At 40.5% G+C, this 21,373-nt stretch overlaps 1 protein-coding gene across 1 annotated transcript; it reads left to right on the forward strand.

Annotated features, from left to right (window-relative positions):
* Window positions 1–3,623: 3,623 nt before the first annotated feature.
* On the forward strand, window positions 3,624–20,388 carry LOC149289387 (protein inturned-like). Its single transcript, XM_089490776.1, has 16 exons — window positions 3,624–3,745; window positions 8,910–9,478; window positions 9,871–9,956; window positions 11,145–11,342; window positions 13,609–13,727; window positions 14,123–14,212; window positions 14,359–14,436; window positions 14,562–14,751; window positions 17,123–17,176; window positions 17,502–17,564; window positions 18,202–18,420; window positions 18,531–19,037; window positions 19,415–19,515; window positions 19,604–19,793; window positions 19,929–20,074; window positions 20,277–20,388. The coding sequence occupies exons 1-16, from the start codon at window positions 3,624–3,626 to the stop codon at window positions 20,386–20,388; spliced, it is 2,844 nt and encodes a 947-aa protein (XP_089346902.1).
* The last annotated feature ends 985 nt before the right edge of the window (window positions 20,389–21,373 follow it).

A 21,373-nucleotide genomic window follows, 5' to 3' on the forward strand; every position in this document is an offset into this window, starting at 1 on the left:
TCTTTCTGGCCAATATAACTTACATGTTTTGGGTTGTTATAACAGGGAAAGATAAATGGGTTTATTAACTAAAGGGATGTTTGTGGTTTCTACTCTCTTCACTTTCTTTCTTCTCTATATTTTGTATTCTCCTCTCCACACAAAACACTATCCTACATCACTTCTCTTCAATGCACACTGCACTATCCTGCAGAGGCTTGGTGTGTATTCTTAGCTTGATTGGTTCTTCACTCTATGCCCCATAGAGCCAAGAACCAATCATATCCAGTTAACTGTTACATGGCTTTTAGAGATTAGTTGGACAATTTTGCTTTTGTTGAGAAAAATGCAGAATTGGCAAAATCTTATTATGCATCTTTTTTGCTAACACATTGTAGTTTAAGGAGAGTTGGCAGGAGAGTTGTGGTTTTAACTCTGTCCCTTCACTATTTAGAATAGAGGACCAACATTAGCAAGTCTCGCCAATGTGAACGGCTAAGCTGGCCCTGCATAATGTATATTTCAATGTGTGACAAGACTTTAAATAAATCCCACTGATTTAACTATATTTAACTGATTAAACTATACAGTTCCTTATACAGGAGAAACTTATTGGGGTTGGACATTCATAACAAACAGTCAAGAAGCTACTTATTTACTCTTCATTTAGTAAATAAACCCCATTGATTGCCTTATGTGAGGCATCCCTTGGGTAATGAGTCTACATATTTGTGAGTTCATTACATTCCTAGCAGTAAAGTGATGCATTTTTGTGCTATAAAATCTACTTTGATAAAGTGAGCTGATACTAAATTAAGTTGTCCTTGTCTCTGAGCAAATAAATAGTTTTTGGCAAGACATCTGTCCTTGTGATCACTCATAAAAAGAGTCAACCCAACTGAATGAAACAGAGGATGTTGCTTTACTTAAATTGCAATTGAAGTTATAAACTCCTTGTTGCCAACTGTCCAATATAGTACAGAATTTTGACAATAGACATCCATAACCTCAGTTACAGCAATTCTCCTTTTAATTACTTTGGTTTACTACTATAACAGAGCTATCACCAATATGCATGTATTACATGGTTTACAAACATATCGTCTTGCCTTAACTAAAAACTCTCCAAGTTACTGTAACTATATCAGACCATATTAGCTAACAAAAGTTCAGTGTTAATGTAACGTTTAAAAACCTTAAGCATTTCAAAATTATATTTTGAGTGTGATTTTGGGTTATGAAAAGTAACTTTTAAAGCAAACTTTTTAAAGCAAACACATAGAACATGTGCATAACATATGTGCTTATGAATTAAATGATTTAAAATAAACAAATACTGTATTGTACATGTTCATGATCATTACAAGTATCTGATCCAGTACATATAATTTACTCCACTTTTCTAATAGCTTTGCTTTTTACAAGCCCTTCTTGTTCATTTGAAATATTTTTGTCCTGTGACCAGTAACCATCCCGACAGGCCACCCAGGAACCTCAGGTGGCCGATATAACAACAGCTACAAACGGCCCTTTCTATACGACCACCTGCATTCAACAGTTTTTAAACTTGACATTTGAACAGGTCACCCTACTGGGTGATTTCCCTACAAATCTAACAAGAACCCAGGATTTCAAGGTTTAGATCTACCTTTGGACGTGCCAAGCACATTTTGGCATGGAAGCTTCACATTGAGCTACCTGGAACAAGAAAGAAAACACAAAACATAAGTTTCTTCTGAAACGTTAAATACTTGTTTAATTAAAAGTAAACTTCTCCTGAGCACATAAGTACCACATACATGTGGTATGTCAGCATTACGTGGTCACAAGAGACCCCCAAATCACAAGAGTAATAGTAGGGACTAAATAAAGCACTGAACTGACACAGCCATGCTGCAACACACCTTTCTTCTTTCACAATCCAACATTTCTTGGCACTGATTGGCTGCTTGAAGCTGTCAATCAAAGTCAGGGAGTGGTCCTATCCAAATCAATGGGAAGAATTTACACATACACACTACATGCAGGGATATGCATCCTCCTAATGCAAATCCCCCGGGGCATTTAGCTAGAGGGTGAGGAAAGGGGCAAATGCATTCGGGAGAGGAGGGGGGGCTGCAGGAACCCACCATGTATTTGCATAACAGACCACTAGACCAGTGGTTCTCAACTCATGGGTCGCGACCCTGTCTTCAGTGGGTCGTGGAGGGTCGGGGCCGGACTGGAGGCATACCGGGAAAATTTCACTTTCCTGGGGCTGCCTTACACATTCTAGCGGCAATCCGCGAGCCACAGGCTGTCAGGACCGCAGCCGCAATGTTCAGGGCCATCAGGCAGCCTCCGGTCCGGCATTTACTTTAGCATTACTCCCCAACCGCAAAGCAAGTTGCTTGATTGGTTTGCGGTCGCTGTCTGCTCCTAGTGGAAGCTGAATAAAGTTTTTCTCTGATTGCTCCTCCCCTCTTCCTGCTGCAGCCCGCGGACAGCCTTTCCACTCCCTCATCTTTTCTGAGGTTATTTTTGGGTCGCGACTTAATGACCAAAGACAAATGTGGGTCCTGAGGATACACGGGTTGAGAACCACTGCACTAGTAATTATCATATGCATTAATCAGTAAGCTTACCAGACGTGCACACTAGTGCTTTCGTGTCCCAGCGGGTAGATTGGGTTGAAAGACCCGAAGTCTTAAGACACTTACCCTTGTGACTGGCAAAGACACAAACAATTCTAACTAATGTATATGCGTATATTTGTATAAATCAATTACTTAAAATAATTTCTCTTGGCTCTCAGTCATTCAGAATACTAAAAACCTCATTTACCAAGTGCAATCATTTTAGTTTCTTAACGTAACAAATCTGTTATTGTTAAGTGCTGACATACCCCGCTGTGCTGTACAATCTAAATATGGAGCCGTTAACATATACCTAACATACAGATATAGATACAGATACAACAGAAGCCTCTGAGCTCCAATCTAACCTTACGTCATATATTCTAAGATGTTTTATGAAGTGATTATTGTTGGGTTTGACTTGGAAGGCTATGAGCTTTTGCCACCCTTCAGACACCGCTTTATTTTCATTACATGTACTCAGTAAAGCACACAAAGGGTGAGCAAGCCTCCGGGTTCACCGGAATGGTCTATTCTCCTTCCGGTCAGCATTCGCTTTTTATCTCTGGTTACTTGACAAATACACCAACTCAAACTCTTCTGTTTGGTGGTCGGCGGCCGTTTGAAATTTGCGCCCCCAGAGGATGCTGGGAAGTGTAGTTAGCCTCGCTGCCTTGATGCAAAGGACCGTCTATGGGTAGGACTACAAAACCCAGAAGTCCCGGGGAGGCAGTGCTCACATGTGTCCGTTCAGCCAATCACCGAGGTTAAACTTGGGAGAGAGGCAGTGTCTCTTACCTGAGAGCCTGTTGCTACAAACGCTGAAAGGTTCTACCTGTAAAGTATGGGCATCCCGAGCGGTGTTGTACAACTCGGAGAGACGGTACCGGCCTGCGTGATTGCACGACTTTACGCTGCTTCGTAACACACAGTAGCCGTATTGTGGTGTTTTAGGTTGCGTTGTGCCTTTTAGGTGTAGTATGAGCGGAGTGTGAGTGAACGTGCCTGCAGCAGGCGGGTTGTCAGGACATGGATGTCACAAGGGGCAAGATACCGAAGCAGGCGGAGGATGAGCCGGGACGAGGATGGGACAGTCAGTCTACAGACACCCGCTCATCATCCTACACCGACTGCAGCAGCTGCTGCTCCAGGTAACCCTCATCCAGGAGAATCCGATTCCCGGCCAGTAAAAGTAAATGTGCCAAAAGTTATGGCTGGTGATGTATTACAGCCTGTGATAGGGTAGCCTATAGGACCTCGGGGTCCTTGTGATGGGCAGGGACAGGGATTAACAGGAAACAATTAAAAGGTCATACATGGTGACTCAAAGTGTTTTTGTGATGACAAGTAAGAGACCCTGTTTACCCTAATGACATCAAAACATTTTTTTTTTTTTACAATGAAGCAGAATTCTGTGTTGCTGTAAACAGCCTTGGTGATGTGTCGTCGTGTATCTACACATATGTGGATATTTTGGGGATGATGTGCTTTGGGTTCCTACGCCTGTTTATCTGTCGTTGCCCGTCTTCCGCTTTCTCCTCCTATTTAGAAGTTTCTGTCAAAGGAAAAAGTACAGTGGGGTGATTTAGAACGGCGCCAGGAGCAGGCCTTCACCGGCCATCTGGTAAACTGGGCAAATGCCCAATGGGCTAATGGCGCAGCACACTGCAATTGCTACCAATACGCGCTGGCGCAATGGCAGTTTTCCACCCAATGGTACGTCTATAAGTAAGCTGAGATTGTAGATTGCGTTATGAAATCTAGAACTGATGAGGAGCTGTGATTGGGTGGCTGTGTTCCCAAATTATACTTTCGCGACTTTATGCTTAGTCTCCAATGCAGTGATATGTCTGAGCGAATGCAGTCAATGAAGCCGCTGTCTGGTTGGGTTTGGTCAATATTAAAAAGGAATTAATGGAAGCTGAATGGTACATGTATGGACATGCTGTGTCCAGAGCTGGGTAAATAGACCTAGGCGTTTGGTCCCCACTGGCCTCACGTTTATTTTTTTTTTGGTTTTTTTTTTTGCTCCTTAGAAATGTCGACATGTAATGCTTGCTTTTTCTTTTTTTTTTCTTTTTTTCTCTGAGCTGGTTACGTCTTGGGGGTCCTTTTCCAACATATTTATCATGTGCGAGCGAGGGCATCTGCCGTGTTTATCTACAGGCTTTGTACAATGGCAGGACTTGCTAGTTGCTCATTACGTGTCTGTATTAGATTACGAAGCGTTAGTCTAGTAATGTAATCTGATCTCACTATTAACTAATTGACTTCCTTAATACAAATATTTGACTTTAGTTACTGTTTTTTATTATAATCAGTACTATGGGTTCTGTTTGAGTTAAGGTAGACTATAGCTAATGCTGGAACCGAATGATCTGAGTTGTGTCTGGGTTCAGATCGATGGGGCTTGTTGTTACTTGGTTTTCTGCTGACTTTAGTTTGGTGTATTGTATGTGTGATGTCCCCCCATGTTTGACGACTCTGTAACTCAAGCGTGATGTCTAGCGTTTCCCCAAAAGGTCAATAATTGGGGTTGTGATGGCACCAAGACTTACAGGACCCGTTGGGGTTTTTGGTTTCTAAAATGTAATTTCTTCCTAGGTCTTTGTTTACAGCATTTTGGATATCTTGCAATTACTTAAGGGGTGAAAACCCACCCAAAACCAGCCAAGACTTGGTTAAGAGGAGTTCCTCAAGGAGAACTGTTTTATTGTTCAAAATCTACGATGTTTGTAAACTTTAAAACTGTAAAAGCAACTAGGATCCGCATGCAAATTACAATAGACCAAATAGTTTGTTCTGCACTAACCCATTAAATAAATGGGGGGCCCAGTGATGATGTGCCCTGTAAGGCATCATCTAAAACCAGTGTGTAGGAGGACTCCCCAAAAATCCAAGAGTCCCAGTTCATTGAGCATGGGCAACATTTAATGGATTCCATGAAGAACCCATCCATAATATATTTCTCTCTTTGCGACTGAGACTGTGTCTCTTTAACTTGGCTTCTTTTAGTGGCAATGCTATGTTCTAATCCATGCTTTGAGTTTCACATAATTGTCTAACTCTGAAAAAGTCTAACAGGGCAACGCAAGCTTTTCTTTTTCCCTTTCTCTCTTTAAAGGTCCTCCAGTGGTTGCAAGAGAGAAAGCTGTGGGAAAAAGAAGTTAGAAAAGCTATTAGAAAGTTGTCATTCATGTTGAACATTTCAAAGCAGTTCTCCAGCGCTTGTGGATATGCTTGTTTACTCAATCCCTGATCTGAAAGCCACAATTGAATGAGGCTGTTCTGTATAAATGCTGCAGCGGCTGAAATGCAGATACCAACAGTTTCTTTGGAGGGGGCATCTGTTTTTCATTCCCATGGTTTTTATAAAAAAAGAGAGGGGAGGGGGAACTTGCTTTTTGCTTAATTTGTCTCCTCTGTATGAAGCAGGGCATTGAGGATTTACTGAGTGGCCCTCGCTGACTGTGGAGGAGATGTGATTAAATTATCCACACAAGCTCTATGTTATTCTAGGTGAAAACCAGGCAGGGGGTCTATACATGGCAGAGGCTGCATGGAAACCTTGAACCATCAGTCTCTTACAGGATAAAAGAGGTTTACGTTTGTTAAGCACCGACAGAAGAAAATTCACTTCTCCCTTACGCTCTGGATCCCATACATTGGTTGGAAATTGGCCTTTGGTCTTTTCATCCACATGAAATACCAACTTCAACTTATCGAAACTTGGAACATATTGCAAGACAGAATGGCTGAATGTTTCTGATGCAGTTTTAGATTTCAACTTAATATGCTATTTATTCACAAACTGTTTGAATGCATTCTTTATTGCTAGCTGTGATTAAAATTGTACACATTTAAAATTAAAAAATAACTTTTTCTCTTAGCCCATCGTAAAGTTTCACCTTGTAAATAAACAGTGCTCATTGTGTATGACAGATGAGATGATTATACTGTGCATGGTTCTATGTAGAACCCGGCGTTGACAAACTTGGTTTGTCTCTAGGAGCCAGCTTTTTTCTTATTCTTTATTTTCATAAATTGCCTTGACATACACTAACATACATTTATACACCTTAACACCATACAGGAGCAGACGAACACTAACATCATGTTTGCTCGTACACACATGCTAACACGATGCACTAATACACATGCAAACTAACACTATATGCTAACATACACACTGATACTAATGCCATACTGTGACATAAACAGTGCCATACTCACTGGCACGACACTCACTGGCTAACACTATACAAATATAAAAATACAAATTCTACCAATATGCACACATACACACTGAATCTGGCACTATACATTTACACACACTGACTCCAGCACTAGTATATACACACACTGACTCCAGCACTATAGTATATATATATATACACACACACACACACACACACACACTGACTCCAGCACTATAGTATACACACACACACACACACACACACAGACTCCAGCACTATAGTATACACACACTGACTCCAGCACTATAGTGTATATATACACACACACTCCAGCACTATAGTATACACACACTGACTCCAGCACTATAGTATACACACACACACACTCACACACTGACTCCAGCACTATAGTATATATATATACACACACACACACACACACACTGACTCCAGCACTATAGTATATACACACACACACACACACTATAGTATATACACACACTGACTCCAGCACTATAGTATACACACACACACACACACTGACTCCAGCACTATAGTATATTCACACACACACTGACTCCAGCACTATAGTATATACACACACACACAGACTCCAGCACTATAGTACACACCCACATAAAATACCCCCCCCCCTCATTTGCCTAGCCACTGCCTGTCTTCTGCCATTGCAAATCAGGCACACTATGCATTCCTGTGGGGTCAGGTAGCGTGAGAACACTTACTTGCCGTTGATTGGCTGATTCAGGCAGACAGGGCCCTGCATAGACTATCGCACAGAGCGTTTGGATCTGATTGACATTAATTATATCATGTGTCAGAAGATGTGTTCAGCTCATGCATCTCCTGCATGGAAAAAAGCTGGGGGAGGGGACATCATGAAAGGACATCTTGGCTATAATATGCGTATGATGGCTGGAGTGTTCCTTTTGTACAGGTTTTGACCAACTATGCCTACTAGAGTTCCAAAGAGGGCTTTTACAGCAGGTTCAGCAACAATGTTACTGTCATCAGCTGCCCTCCTCCATGGTCTGGCTGTTCTTGACACTGATTGGCTGCTTGAAGTAGTTAATCAGTTCTAGGAAATTGCTCCTATTAAAAACAATGGCAGCTCTTTCCACACATGTGAATAGGGGTTTGAAGAGTCACCAGCTCACTGAAGGTAAGTATATCACGTCCCGGGGGCGTGTAAAAAAAACAGCCAGTGCATATGATGGCTGGAGTCTCCCTTTAATTGCCCTGTATTATAAATATATTGTCCTAAATGGTTGATCCTTGTTACATAAACCAAATCATTTACATCAGTTTTTTTTGTCAACAAAGACAAACAATAACAGAGTTGCTTTGAGTTATGGTACACTGGGCTGTATATTTGGTGGTATATTTAGGCCTAGGCTGAAGGCTACCTGTGATGGTGCAGAGACGTATGCTTATCTGGTACAGATGTCTGGCTTGCACCCTTGGTTGTGTATGTGGGGCAATGGGGTGATCCTTGAATGCACCAGGGTGCTTCAGCTCTTGATCAAATACTTTTTACTTTGTACACTGACTTTGAAGATATTCGTGCTGGTCCCATTTTTGAACCCTTCTTTCCCCCAAATTAGTTCATACATGGTTTTTCTATGTGGCAATAGTCTACTCCTTAATGTCGACCTTGAATGCTGTTATTTTCTACCTCTGCTGTTATATGTAAAGAAATTGCAGCTGTTGTGACTTAATGCAAATGGGATACCCTCATCGTCATGCAACGCTAGTACCAGAGTAAACCGCCCAACCAAACCAGGATTGCTTAAATGTTTGGTCTGATCAAGTGTTACTTGGTACCGATGCTATATGAGTTATGACATTTAGATTTCTTAAGTTTTAAAGAATCAGCAGTACTATTTAAAATAGTTGTAAAAATATTACCAACATCGTAAACATTACAGTAAAGGGGACATAATAAATATAACAATAATAAAAAAATTACAATATCTGGTTTTCTGGTCCTAAGAAATAATGAAACATTGATGTTTGAAAGAATGTTTCACGCCGTTTTCTTATAAACTCTTTTTCTACTTGACGTATCTATCGTTACTAACTCAGTGTTGTCCTTCAGTGATCTCGAGCCTGAATGGTTGGACAGCGTACAGAAGAATGGGGAGCTCTTCTACCTTGAACTGAGCGAAGGAGAAGAAGAGACCCTTCTACCTCTAGAGTCTCCTACGGGTAACCATGTAAGGTTTTGTGAAAATGAAGCAGAGATTATCGCAGAGGATATGCCTAAAGATAAAAAGAAAGCTGAGCCACGTTTCAAAACCCTCGCAAAAATGCTAAAGAAGAAGGACAGCGGGAAAAAGGCTACAGCGAGATGTAATGGTCGAACAGGACCAACCTCTATCCTCAAGCATCATTCCAATCATAAGACAGGGTTGATGGTGCATCATCAGTACAAGGATACCTGGCTGTATGTGAATCCAAACCATATATTTGAAAAGGGACCAGAGGAGGAACTCTGTCTGCTGCAGGGGCTTATTGGCATTATTCACCAGCCACCACGGAACAGTAACAGAGTAGACAAGCAAGGCAACCAAGATGCAACCCAGAGAAGGACTATTCATGAAAAAATTGTTGTTCATGGCTTTGTCCAAGGTAGCCCTGCAATGAGGAATGGCCGGATCCTAATTGGTAAGGAGAAATGGTGTGTGTTTGTACATATATCGGATATAAAATGTATATATATTTTGAACACAAAATAACTGGGCAAAAAGGGAATTGATTGTGGCATATGTTGGTTTTAATCATGGATTTGTAATAAGTGTCACAGTACATCAGTCAACTTGAGTTTGTAGGATATCAAAAATGGAATTCTTCACCTGCAAAAATATAAAGAAATATATATATATATGTAGTAATAATTAAAGTGTTTTGGTATTTTATTGGATCTTGCTCTTAAATGTTGAAAGAACTTTTGGAGGTCTCAGCATGCTTGTTACGTTAAAAGTTGTTGTTGCAACAACACAAGGTACATTTTTGTGTTGAGCTGATATCACTTTTTTAATGAGATTATATTTTAATAGGTGATGCCTTAGTTGCTGTTAATGATGTGGAAGTTCACACGGAAAATATTGAGAGAGTTTTATCTTGCATCCCTGGCCCAACGCAGGTAAGGAACTTCTGATTCTGCATTATGTCATATTTCCATCTCACTGCATGAGAGGGTGTGAGGGCGTATGTAAACCTCCCGCTAAATCAGAACTTCGCCTAATGACTTGAGAACAAATAGAATTTTGCGTGCAAAGGTGTCAGACCTCCGTGTGCAAATTGATTTCAGTGGGAACACTATCCTGCCACCGATTGGCTGTTTGATGCAGCCAATCAGTGAAAAGAATAGTAGAAGGAAGAGGAGGGCAGCTGCTGCTGCAGGTCTAACTCTTCTGTCTTAAGTGTTTCTGGGGTTTTTTTGGGGGGGGGGGGTTGGACAAAGTACTTTAATATGCATTCCTCTTTAGAGGGGCAGTCACACAATTAATTAACTGTCCCTTGACAGAAACTGGTAATTATTATTTAACAACTTGTTTACACATTAATGTGAAGAAAATGTATAGAAATTAAAGAACTTCCCTAATTTTGGTAACTACCCAGGTGAGAAGCAGATCTTTGTTTTTGTAGCCGCTACATCAACATCCCTCCTGTCAGGCACAGGGTCACATTAACAGAGTCGGGTTTATTAGCCCTTTTACTTTGTTTTACCAACTCTTGTTGAAGCCAGGAGACTGGCTGATTCCTGGAGCAGTTGTAGATGTATTTGTTAATGTATACATGTTAAAGGGACCATTTTAATTACTTTTACAAAACAAATAGGGCTGCTGCTATTCACCGCCGCTGCTCCCTGAGGTTTGGGGGTTGAGCGACGGACCCCTAGCCAGTACTGGAGCAGACTGATGTTGTATATTGCATGCATAGAGAGATGTTTCCTGCATGGAAAATACAGTAGCTGGGGTGGGCAAAGAGCGAATGAATAGGGGGGGATTCTGCAGGTGCACCATGGAAATTTTAAAAGGAGTCTCCAGCCATCATATGTCATTTACTTGCCTCCAGTCAACTCTGGTGCTGGCCTGGCAAATGCCAAATGACTGGCTGCTTCAAACAGGCATAACTGCTGTAGCTCTGGGGCTGCAATATTTTCATTGAGTAAGTAATTTTGCTTATTTAAAAATATCGGATACTTATTAAGTGGGGCGTTTGCACCTCTCTGATAGTCTTTGTTTAGGGTTTTTTGCCTCTACGGTAACAAATGATAGGAAGGTGTAAAAAGTGATACACAAATATGTTTTCTATTCCTGTTTTCTAGGTGAAGCTGACATTTGAAACCCCTGCTTTTGATGCACAAGCCCCCCAACAACCAATTTGCACAGCAGCTCCTATGAGTAATTTGACAAAGCTCATCTGGGGAGAAGAGTACGTAAACCACCAGCACGTCTTACAAGGGATGCCTCATATCGTCATGTACCTCACGTTGCATTTAGACTCTGATTCATCCAAAGAAGAGGTAAGTGTTCTGTAGAAGTTGTCGGAAATGGGGTATATTTGGGAAAAGGGGATTCCATGTGCCGACACCTTTCGTCTAGGGGTAAATATTTTAAATCCAAATAGTAAGAAAAAAATGCTAACACACACAGGGTTACATTGGTAATGAAGATGTGCGGTAACAAGGGAAAAAGGTAAAAAGACGCAAAATGTACATGATCCTTTACAAAATCTAACACCCATTTCTCCCCAGCTGCATACTTGATGAGCTTTGCCGCAAATCAGGACAGACTCGTATAAGAGCTCACCCTAGTCATGCCAGTGCTATTCTTGATGTCCTATCTCAGGTGGTATGAGAGTGCTTGTGGGGCCGGCCCAAATCACCTTCAGATAAAGTCTACAGTGCTTTATCTACGGTTTTTTTGCCGAGAGACCAGTGGAGAGTGTAGTCTGTGTCGCCCCTGTTTGGTGGAGCTTTATTGACTACCGTGGAAAAAAAACCATAATCCCCCTACCTTCTTTCCCCAAAACAGCTTCCTCTTTCAGCTCCTGGATGCCAAAGTGTCCTCCAGTGTGCCTGTAAAATTTTAGACTCATATCCCCACGTTTCTTTGTTTTTTCTTTTTTGCTGCTTATTGAAGCAACATATCAGAAAAGCGGGTAAGGTCAGTATTGCTCCTGAGATGTATCTGAATCCCGACTGGTGGTAACTGTGTTTTTGCTTTAGCAATACACAGGTAACCAGTGTAATACAGGTAACGCTTTGTGATTCTTTTACTTATCCTATTGACGGTTGTTGTGTGCATAGCTGCCTGTGTTCCCTCCCTAGGTACACATTTATTGCTAGGACTATATCATTGCACCGGAGGGCATTTGAGGGTACTAACCAGACCCTTCTTTTGTTGTAGCCATGGAATCTGGTTCCTTCTCAGTTTTGTTTCCGCTTTGTAGCTCTACATTTAAATGGCCAGTTTGCTTAGTGTGCAATAACAAATTAAACAACCCATCTACTAAGCCATCTTCTCATTCATAGCTACATCTTTTGTCAAGGAGACTCTTTACTGGCATCTTGGCCATCTGACTCTGTAAAGGAAATGCCTCTACTAAGGTGCATATATTTTTCCAATTGAAGTCCTGGACCCCACCTGGTTAGTGAAGTTCTGGGTTCTATGAACTTGGAGGATGCTGGACCTTCTTTAAAATATCATGAACTGTGTTGTAATTACTTATTGCATAGGCAGTACACTGGTGCACGGCAAGCAAAACTGATTCAGACTACATTTTTCTTTGTTTTTGCTGCGTTCACTTTCAAATAACAAACTTTGGCTCAGATGAAATTCACAGGGGGGGGCTTTTTTTTTTTTTTTATTCAGGAACAAAGTTGAGGGGTATTCACAATGGTCCTTTTGGACTCGCCTTTCACCTACAGCAGCACTCTCTCAAGGTTTAGGAAGAGATCCATACTAAATTATGCACTACAAGGCCACCAGCAGCACTGCACCAATGGATGCACACATTCAGCAGCACGCTATGGGACCGAATTTTCCAAAAATGTAACCATTGTGATGAATTGATCCCTCCGCGTTAGGAAGGTGGTAAAGCAGCAGCAGTAGCGGTAGGACACTGGGTAGACGCTGGCAGGTAGACACATCCAGCTCCACGGTACAGAAGGCACCGGCAGACTGAAAAATAATTTATCTCCCAGACTAAGGAAAAGCATTGACGTGCAGGGGCAGAATGTCATTCGTTTAACATTGATGTGTGAAATATGTTTAATATTGAACTAAGCTTCAGACCTCCTACCTCAATTCACTTGATGGCAATCTGCTGAGCAGATGTCGGTAAAAAGCACCGACACTAAAAGGATTTACTTATTCAAAACTAGATGTGCTCTCCACCGGTTCATCCAGTCAGAATATTTATACATTCTTTGGCCCTCGCTCAAAAGATTTCTGGAACAAAACTGTCACATTCATGCAAATAAGTATCTTGGTGGTGCGCGTAAACAATAAAGAGGTTGAACTCATTAGATCAGTATTTTATTACTTCTGTTGCAATTCTTCTCCTTATTGTCTTGAATAATTTGGAAACAGATTTTTGTTCCCATTAAGGGACGCTCCAACCATCATATGAGCTTTAAAGGTGCTGTTCCACTTTGGCACTTTGGGCAGCTCATAAAAAAAAAAAAAACAGATAAGTGTTGCATAATGTAAAGAGAAGTAATTATCTGCCATTTTATTTTTACCGATGTTTGTTTGTTTTAAAATGTATTTATTTTCTTCGAACAGCAAGAAATTCTCTACCAGTATCCCGTGTCAGAAGCCTCGCAGAAACTTAAAAGCGTTCGTGGGTTATTCCTTACCCTAAGTGATATGCTGCAGAATGTGACAGCTGCACGTATCGTGAGGTACTTTACCCTATTTGCTCGATTACAAGACGACCCCCCCAAATTTTTATACTAATTTCGAAAAACAAGAAAAAGCCTAAATATAAGACTACCCTATAGAAAAAAGTTTTGTTATTAAAGATTCACATGTAAACTGTTCTTTTCATATTATTTAATAAAAACTATGATTGAGAAAAATGCATTTCTTGTTTTTATTTCCTTTTATTTAACAAACCTGCCCCCCCCCCCGATATGCCACTCTGCCCATAGCACAGAGATTCGTGAAAAAATACATATGTAACCAAAAAGTAATAAGAAGAGGAAACATCACAGAATAATTAGGATAAGAGCCAGGGGCAAGAGCGTTTGGAGTTTAGTTTTAATTATGTCATGTTGATTACGTCATGTCTTTTTAGCTCCTCCCTTATATTGGATGGACAGCTGGTTCACGTATCGTACTGGAAAGAGTCTGATAAGTTATTGGTTGTTGGCGTTCCCGCAGAGAGGTAAGAGCCGCTGTTTTGTTTCATACAATAACTCTCTTTTGTGGCAAAGGACGTTCATACGGATTTCGAGCTTGCCAAGAAAGGGTCTTGCGTCTTTCATTGTTGTAGCTTTCTGCGTAATACTCCTTTACTCTTTTATTTTGCAGAATCCCTCTCTTATATTTGAAGAACATGACCGTTGATATTGTTAGAACTTTAAAGATTATGTTTAGCACGTTGGACAGGTAGGTGCATGCCAAACAGATACATTTGTTACCGGCGTTTTAATCTCGTCCGCTGGTTTTCATTGTATTAAATGCTTTAAGGAAATAATGTTTACATACAGATTTTTCATTCCTGTGTCTTGCAGGGCATTCTGTCAAACTGAAAACACGCCTCGTCTCGATCATTTCTTCAGCCTGTTCTTTCAGCGGGTGGCCAGGCTGTCTACGTTAAGCTCAAACGCAGACCATGGGGCTCAGTTCTATGAGGCCTGCAGTTCACTAACCGTCGACAGCGTTCCAGGAGTAAGGTGGCTGTCATTACCCGAGGACGTTAAGGTGAAACAACTTTTTTTGTTGTTGTTTTAATACCTTATGTCAGGGCTTGACAAATTTGTTGTGAATCTAGGCACCAGCTAAAAAAAGTTAGGAGCCAGGATTTTTTTTTAAACAGTTGGTCAGGAGTGATCTGATCATCATCAGCCCACTTACTAAACTCACGGCATTTGACCTGGAAGCACCCTGGCCTTTCAGGTCAGTGCTGTTTTTTGTTTTAATTATTTTTTTGATAAATATTCTTTTTTAACTCTTTCAATGCTGATGTTCCATTGGAGCACAGCATTGACTGATATTTAGTCCCCAAAAGCTTGTGGGGACAAATGTTAACCCCTGCAATGCCACGAATGTGTCATACACAATTGTGGCATTGAAGGGGTTAACGCTGCACTGTCGCTCTCATGGAGCGATCAGGCAGCAGGGGAGGGTTGGGGCTAGCCTCCACACTCATGTGGAGACCGAAGAACCCTCTCCCTGAAGCTGCCTTTGGCAGCTGAGACACAATTGCTGGTCTATAGACCAGCCATTGCAGGGAGGGGTCTCTTTGATGACTCCTGTAGGCTTCTATGCCTACAGGAGTCATTAAAGGGCTTGTGGGGGCTCGTTGTTGCTGTTGCTGGTCTGCCTGGGCAGACCACCAGCAGCAGAGCCCCGTACAAAACGGGAATTAACCCCTAAAATGCGGTGATTGCGGCATTGAAGGGGTTAACACTGCACTTTCGCTCTCATGGAGCGATCAGGCAGCACAACCCAATTAACACAACCCCCTTTCCTGAAGCTGCCTGTGGCAGCTGAATACGCGATTGCTGGTTTTCCTGCAATTGCGTTTTCAGCCTACAGAATCACTCCGTGGGAGTGATCTCAGGCTCGGAGTGCAGCAGCGCCCCCGCGTGGCGGCATTTTTTGGGGGGATGTAACAGGCTGACAAACACCTAGGCGCCAGGACAAAATTCTCAGTCGCCATGGCAACCTGGCGCCTGGGATTTGTCGAGCCCTGCCTTATGTGCTCACCACACAACAATTTACTACCGATTGGCACGTTTGGATAAAGAATGAAATAATTTGTCTTGTCCAGTTCATTCATTCAATTATTACTAAAAAATGTTATACAGAATGCTGATTGATAGTTCACTATATGCATCTCAACAATGTTTGTTATTAATCCAGAAGTGACCATTATTATTATTATTTATAAAAGTTGGGCTTTATACAGGCATGGTATAGTTATTTCAGCTTTATGTTTGTCACTCTTCAGTGAATTCATGTGATTGCCATCCTCTGTATTTAATGGCCCATGCAGATGTTGCGCGCATGAGTTCTCAAATGTCTAAAGTAAAAACGCGAATGTGCTTAGCTATGGATTCTAAAGAGTATTTAATATAGTACAAAACATACTTGGCTTATGTCGCCCCGCGACAGCAGGAATTGTATTTAGGGGGCACACAGGGAGCCACAAATAATGAATCTGTTCACATATGGTGTTACTTTATCAGTGTATATTAAAGTTCTCATGATGAGTTTGGATATCAAATATGTTTTCTAGATTTTTATTTAACAATGAGACAAAAACACTAAAAGCAGATCTAATTTTGCTTTTCTATTTAGTTTTTTGCAAATGCTATTTGTGAACCTGACTGTTCCGTGCAAGGAGTATTTTCCCCATGAATTGCATAAATAAAGTAAACATTTATTCTTTGGACCTTATGTACAGCACTAAATAACGGCATATACCGTCAAAACCAATGCCGCGAAATACTCTAAATATTAACATAAAACAGAATTTGTGTCCCCTTCTGTCTTACGTTAATTATATTTATTTTATAGGGTATGATATTGTAAATGCAAAGCTATGCTGTTTGGATCTGCTGTTTCTGCCCACACATACCTTATTATTGCTCTTGTATAAACTTTTATTAGTTTTAGTCTGAAAAAAAATTGGCTGCTAGTTTTAAGACAGACAAAACCCCACCCTTGATAACACAGAGCTAGAAACTGCCCCCCCCCCAAATATATGGTTAGAAATTGCCATTCTATACAAAAATATACAATGCTGTAGAACACTAAAAAATATTTCCCGTGTGCATGTGTTTTTTTTTTTACAAAATGCTATTTAAAATAAATGATATAGTATGAACTTTGCGGGGTTTTAACGGTAGTTGTTTGAGAATAGATAACGGTCTCCTCTTTCACATCCGATGGTGATAATTCTAGAATTCAGAAATCTTTGGGGGGGGGGGGGGTACATCTACTTGAAGAGGCCATACTATGCATTAAAGCATTTTTCAGAATGAACAGGCATTACTTTTTGAAGTTTTATTGTAAAAAGAACCAACTCTGCGGTTTGAAAATGATGGACGCGTGTTCTGCATTTCAGGTGGAGATTGATACGGTGCTGAGTGATTTGGAAGCCCTTGATTTTGCAGAGTTGGTAAGTAAGAGCTTGTTTTAAGCGTTAGCGGTTTAATGGATGTGCATCTATCTCTGGGGCTTACTTAGTTAGTAATTCATAGTCAAATTTTAAAAAATCTTGCCAGCACCTCCCATGGTCTTGTATAGTAATAACATGTATAATACATAGTATGCATGCTTGTATAATGTATAGTAAAGGTAATTGAATGGCTTCAAATTCCTCTACAAACTCCCAGTATAACGAATAAACCTTGTCAGAAGGCTCTGTTCTGAATAGCTTGAATGTAAAATGATTATTCTATGTCACTGCTATATTCATGAAATGTTGTCCTTTGTACTTCTAGTCCGAAGACTACTATGAGATGAGACGGCTTTATATGATCTTGGGGACGTGTTTGTTCTATAAGGTAAGGCAAACTTGAAAAACTGTCACTTGCCTCGCATACATACATACAGACAGACAGACAGACAGACAGTTAAGAAAACATCTCTTTTTAAATTTGTACTTTATATCTTTTAATGCACCTTGAAGTCCGTTTTGCATGGACTCCAATGCATTTTACAGATCGGTGCAGGTATTCTTTGGTTATTGCATTTAGGTAATGAGATTTCTTCCCCAGCTGTTTCTAATGAAAGCACATGCTTGGTAGCGTTCCCATTCCCAAAGTCGGCAGACGCTGAGCTTCCTTGAATGTTGTGCCAATTGCATGAATGCTAGAAACAATGTCTACACTTGTTTGCTCGGCTCTCATGGTCGCCATGAAAACTCATCTACTTTGTTATATCCTCAATGTCAAATACCAAATTGCTTAGACCTAGATGTGTTATACATAATATGGGAAATGTGAAGAAATAGAACGTAGCCCAAGGGTCATTTGGAAATACTAAAAGTACCTAAATTCCTGACTTTTGGTTCATTTAAACTATAGATATTCACATGTGGCTGTTCAAAAATAATGTAAGGCTTGTTTGATCTTGTTTGGGGGGTTCTTTTTTTGTGTTTATTTCATTGCCTTCACAAGCATCTTTGTTTCTCATTTGAAGGGTTACCTTTTGTCTAACCATTTACCAAAAGATGACCTCATTGACATTGTCCTGTATTGCCGGCATTACTGTCTCCTGCCGTTATCGTCTGAGAGAATTGGCCAAGTGGTTGTATGGAGAGAAGTGTATCCGAACCATCACTTGGGGAGATGTGGCTCTCCTACGGCTGAGGAGTACAGTGAGCCTGAGGCTAGGTACTTTTTCCTCATCGTGGGCTTGGTAAGGGATCCACTCGATTTACAGTGCCTGCGGTTATTTATCACAATTTTTAACCAGGTCTTTTTTTCCATTGTAATTCTTTGTTCTTTTTGGCAAACACTTTATTGCAGAAACACTTCATGTTGTGTACCCTGCTAGAAGCTGGTGGTTGCACATCGAAAGCCATTGGGAATCCAAGCCCTGACTACATATATGTGGACCAAGTAAAAGCAACTCTTCTTCAACTAGAAACATTAGATGTTGGCATAGAAGAGAGGCTGAATGCTGCCCCCACTCCATGCCTGTCATGCGCTGACTGGTTTCTTCCCTCATCACGGGACAGATTTAACAGTTTCTCTAATTCTGTTGTGCTGAATAAACTACAGACTCCTCCAAAAAAGGCAACCTCGCCAGGTAGTAAAAAGGGCTTATTTGCAGAAACTGCCTCCTCTCTAAGGATGCGTAGACAGAGCCCTACCAGGAGTAGTGGGGGCTCTGACAATGGCAATGAAGGCACGGTGGACTGTGCAGGAATTGGGGGCCAGTCTACACCAGATATGACCAGACAATTTGGAAGACGGGAGTCCCAAGGTTCAGGCGGCTCAGATGGAAGTGGAGGAAGTGGCTCTTTGTTCAAGGTACTGGTGAAGCTTCCTTAAACCTTACAACAGGCAAACTGTGAACAGTGCCTGTCTATCATTTTTGTGGTTGCCAACAAATTGTGGAATATTCAGTTGTACTGGGGAGTTCTTTAACCTTCTGATGTTTTTACTTTACCAAGAGTGTGGTAGATGGCAATACACTGGAACTTACACATGCACGGGATAGGCATAAAGCTATCCTGAATCTAAGACATAAATAAAGAACAAGAAAACATGGACAGAATAGATGGACCAAAGGGTTCCTGTTTGCTGTCAAATTCTGTTTCTTTATTTCTAAAGATAGTTAAATGGCCCTTTTGAAGGGATTTAACTTTTTAGGTGCAATGGTTATGTGAAATAATTTTGCTTCTCAGATTAACAAGAAGAAATCTTCCCTTCCCAACCCATTCAATTTGGGAAGCCTGAGAAAGAACCTTTCAGAGAGAGAAACAGAAGATCTTTATGACTCTGTAAAGTGAGTACTTTTATGCCAATGCTGTAAACCTATCTACTTATTCTTATATTTAAACTGTTTCTTTTATGCAAATGTGTCTGTCTTAAAGGTTAACCTCTGGCCCTGAAAATACCCTTTTCCATTACCTGTACCTGGAGAGTATGTATGGCATCTTCATCTCCCCTACTCACAGAGACGTGGAACAGCTTGGCGGCTCCATTCATCCTCAGGTGATCAAGAACTTTCATCGTTGCTGTCTGTCAATTCGCTCAGTATTTCAAGAAATTCTAAATGAAGAGGTAAGACTGTAGATGCACTGTAGGGTAAAATAAGCCATACTTTTGGAAGACAATGTGTTTTTGAAGTTGTACATTAAATAAAATTGAGCTTTTGTTAATATGCTTTTTCTGCCTTTTTTTTTTTTTTTTTACTAGAAATCTAACATTTCTGATTCCAAAATCTGCGCCGACTTTGTGGGGCTTGGTCCAGTTAAGGAGCATGGGGTCTTATTTGAATGCTGTCCCGAGAACTGGACAGGCCAGAGGAAATCGGCACCAACAATGTCTTATTGGGTGATAGGGTAAGATTTCAAAGGGGACACAACTAAAAATGAGTCCCTGTTTTGTTTTTCCTTTCTTTGAGACACCGCACAGGAGTGCAGAGACAAAATTAGAGTAAGGCTCTCAGGATTTTAGAAGCCAATAATTTAAGACTGTTGCTTTATCATATGTATTTATTTGCAGTTTATTTGCTTTTTTATATTTATTTCTATTTCATCACAGGAGACTTTTCTTGCACCCCCAGCCTCAGGAGCTCTACGTCTGCTTCCATGACTCTGTTACCGAGATTGCAGTTGAACTGGCCTTTAAGTTGTCCTTCGGGCTGCCTCTCTAGCATGTTCAGCCTGCTGGTCTTCAGACACCTCATCCTCTCTCCAGAGATCCAACAGAATGCACAGACTTTGCACTGTTTGCCTTACACCTGCACTTATCATAAATGTATTTTGTTTTTATTATTTTTCTCCTTTCAGTTTGCCTTTTTTTCTACTGCAACATTTTGATGAAAATAACTTTCAGTTTTGTAAGGTTTTTATATTGTTTGGCTATTTAAAAATGCACTACTTTCTAATTATTTTACTTAAAAAAAAATTTATTAGTGTAACCACTTCTTGTTTGCATTGCACTTAATGTGTATGTGTGTGTGTGTGTATATATATATATATATATATATATATATATATATATATATATATGTGTGTGTGTGTGTATGTATATTTTTATATAATATGTAAAATATTTAATTTGGAAATGGCAACGGTGAAGCAGAATGGTCCCAGCGTTCAAGGAAAGAAATAAAGCTATATTATAAGATTTATGCCCTAAATCTATAACAAACTAGAAACAGTGTCCTAGCCTTGCTGGAGGGATCCTGACCCCAGCAATTAAAGGTTTAAAGTGATCTCATTGTTTGAGAATTGTTCAGTAAACTACTATAAACTATACCTTTTAATACATTATTTCCATCTGTTAGAACACACATAATGGGTGCATACTATAAAGAAGTACAAAATACAGAGTCCTATCCATCTACCAAAGAAGATTTCACAGTAAACAGCAACTCCCTTGGGCCAAGTAGTGTATCAATACAAAAAAGATGAAACTTTGGATGGTGTATTTTAGTAAATGGCTTTAAAAGACATCGGTCATTACAAGTGAAGATACCTGAAGAGGAGGTAAATGTTCATATATTAACACCTTAACAGCCAATGTCATGACAATGATGTCATGGAATTAAACAAGCTTAAAGATCTACGGTCGGTTTATTCGCTTAAATGGTGTTGCTGTAGCAATAGAGAGGCATTCAGCGGCAAGTGGGTGTG

Source organism: Sceloporus occidentalis, unplaced genomic scaffold (assembly GCF_023333645.1).
Source record: "Sceloporus occidentalis isolate IW3139 unplaced genomic scaffold, rSceOcc1.0.p SCAF_46, whole genome shotgun sequence".
Lineage (NCBI taxonomy): Eukaryota > Metazoa > Chordata > Lepidosauria > Squamata > Phrynosomatidae > Sceloporus > Sceloporus occidentalis.

Excerpts from the sequence above, each read along its gene's own strand:
- LOC149289387 (XM_089490776.1), top strand. The coding sequence starts at position 3,624 with ATGGATGTCACAAGGGGCAAGATACCGAAGCAGGCGGAGGATGAGCCG. Across the intron at positions 13,728-14,122 it reads ACAGCTGCACGTATCGTGAG|CTCCTCCCTTATATTGGATG; the intron begins GTACTTTACCCT and ends ATGTCTTTTTAG. Across the intron at positions 17,565-18,201 it reads GGACGTGTTTGTTCTATAAG|GGTTACCTTTTGTCTAACCA; the intron begins GTAAGGCAAACT and ends TCTCATTTGAAG.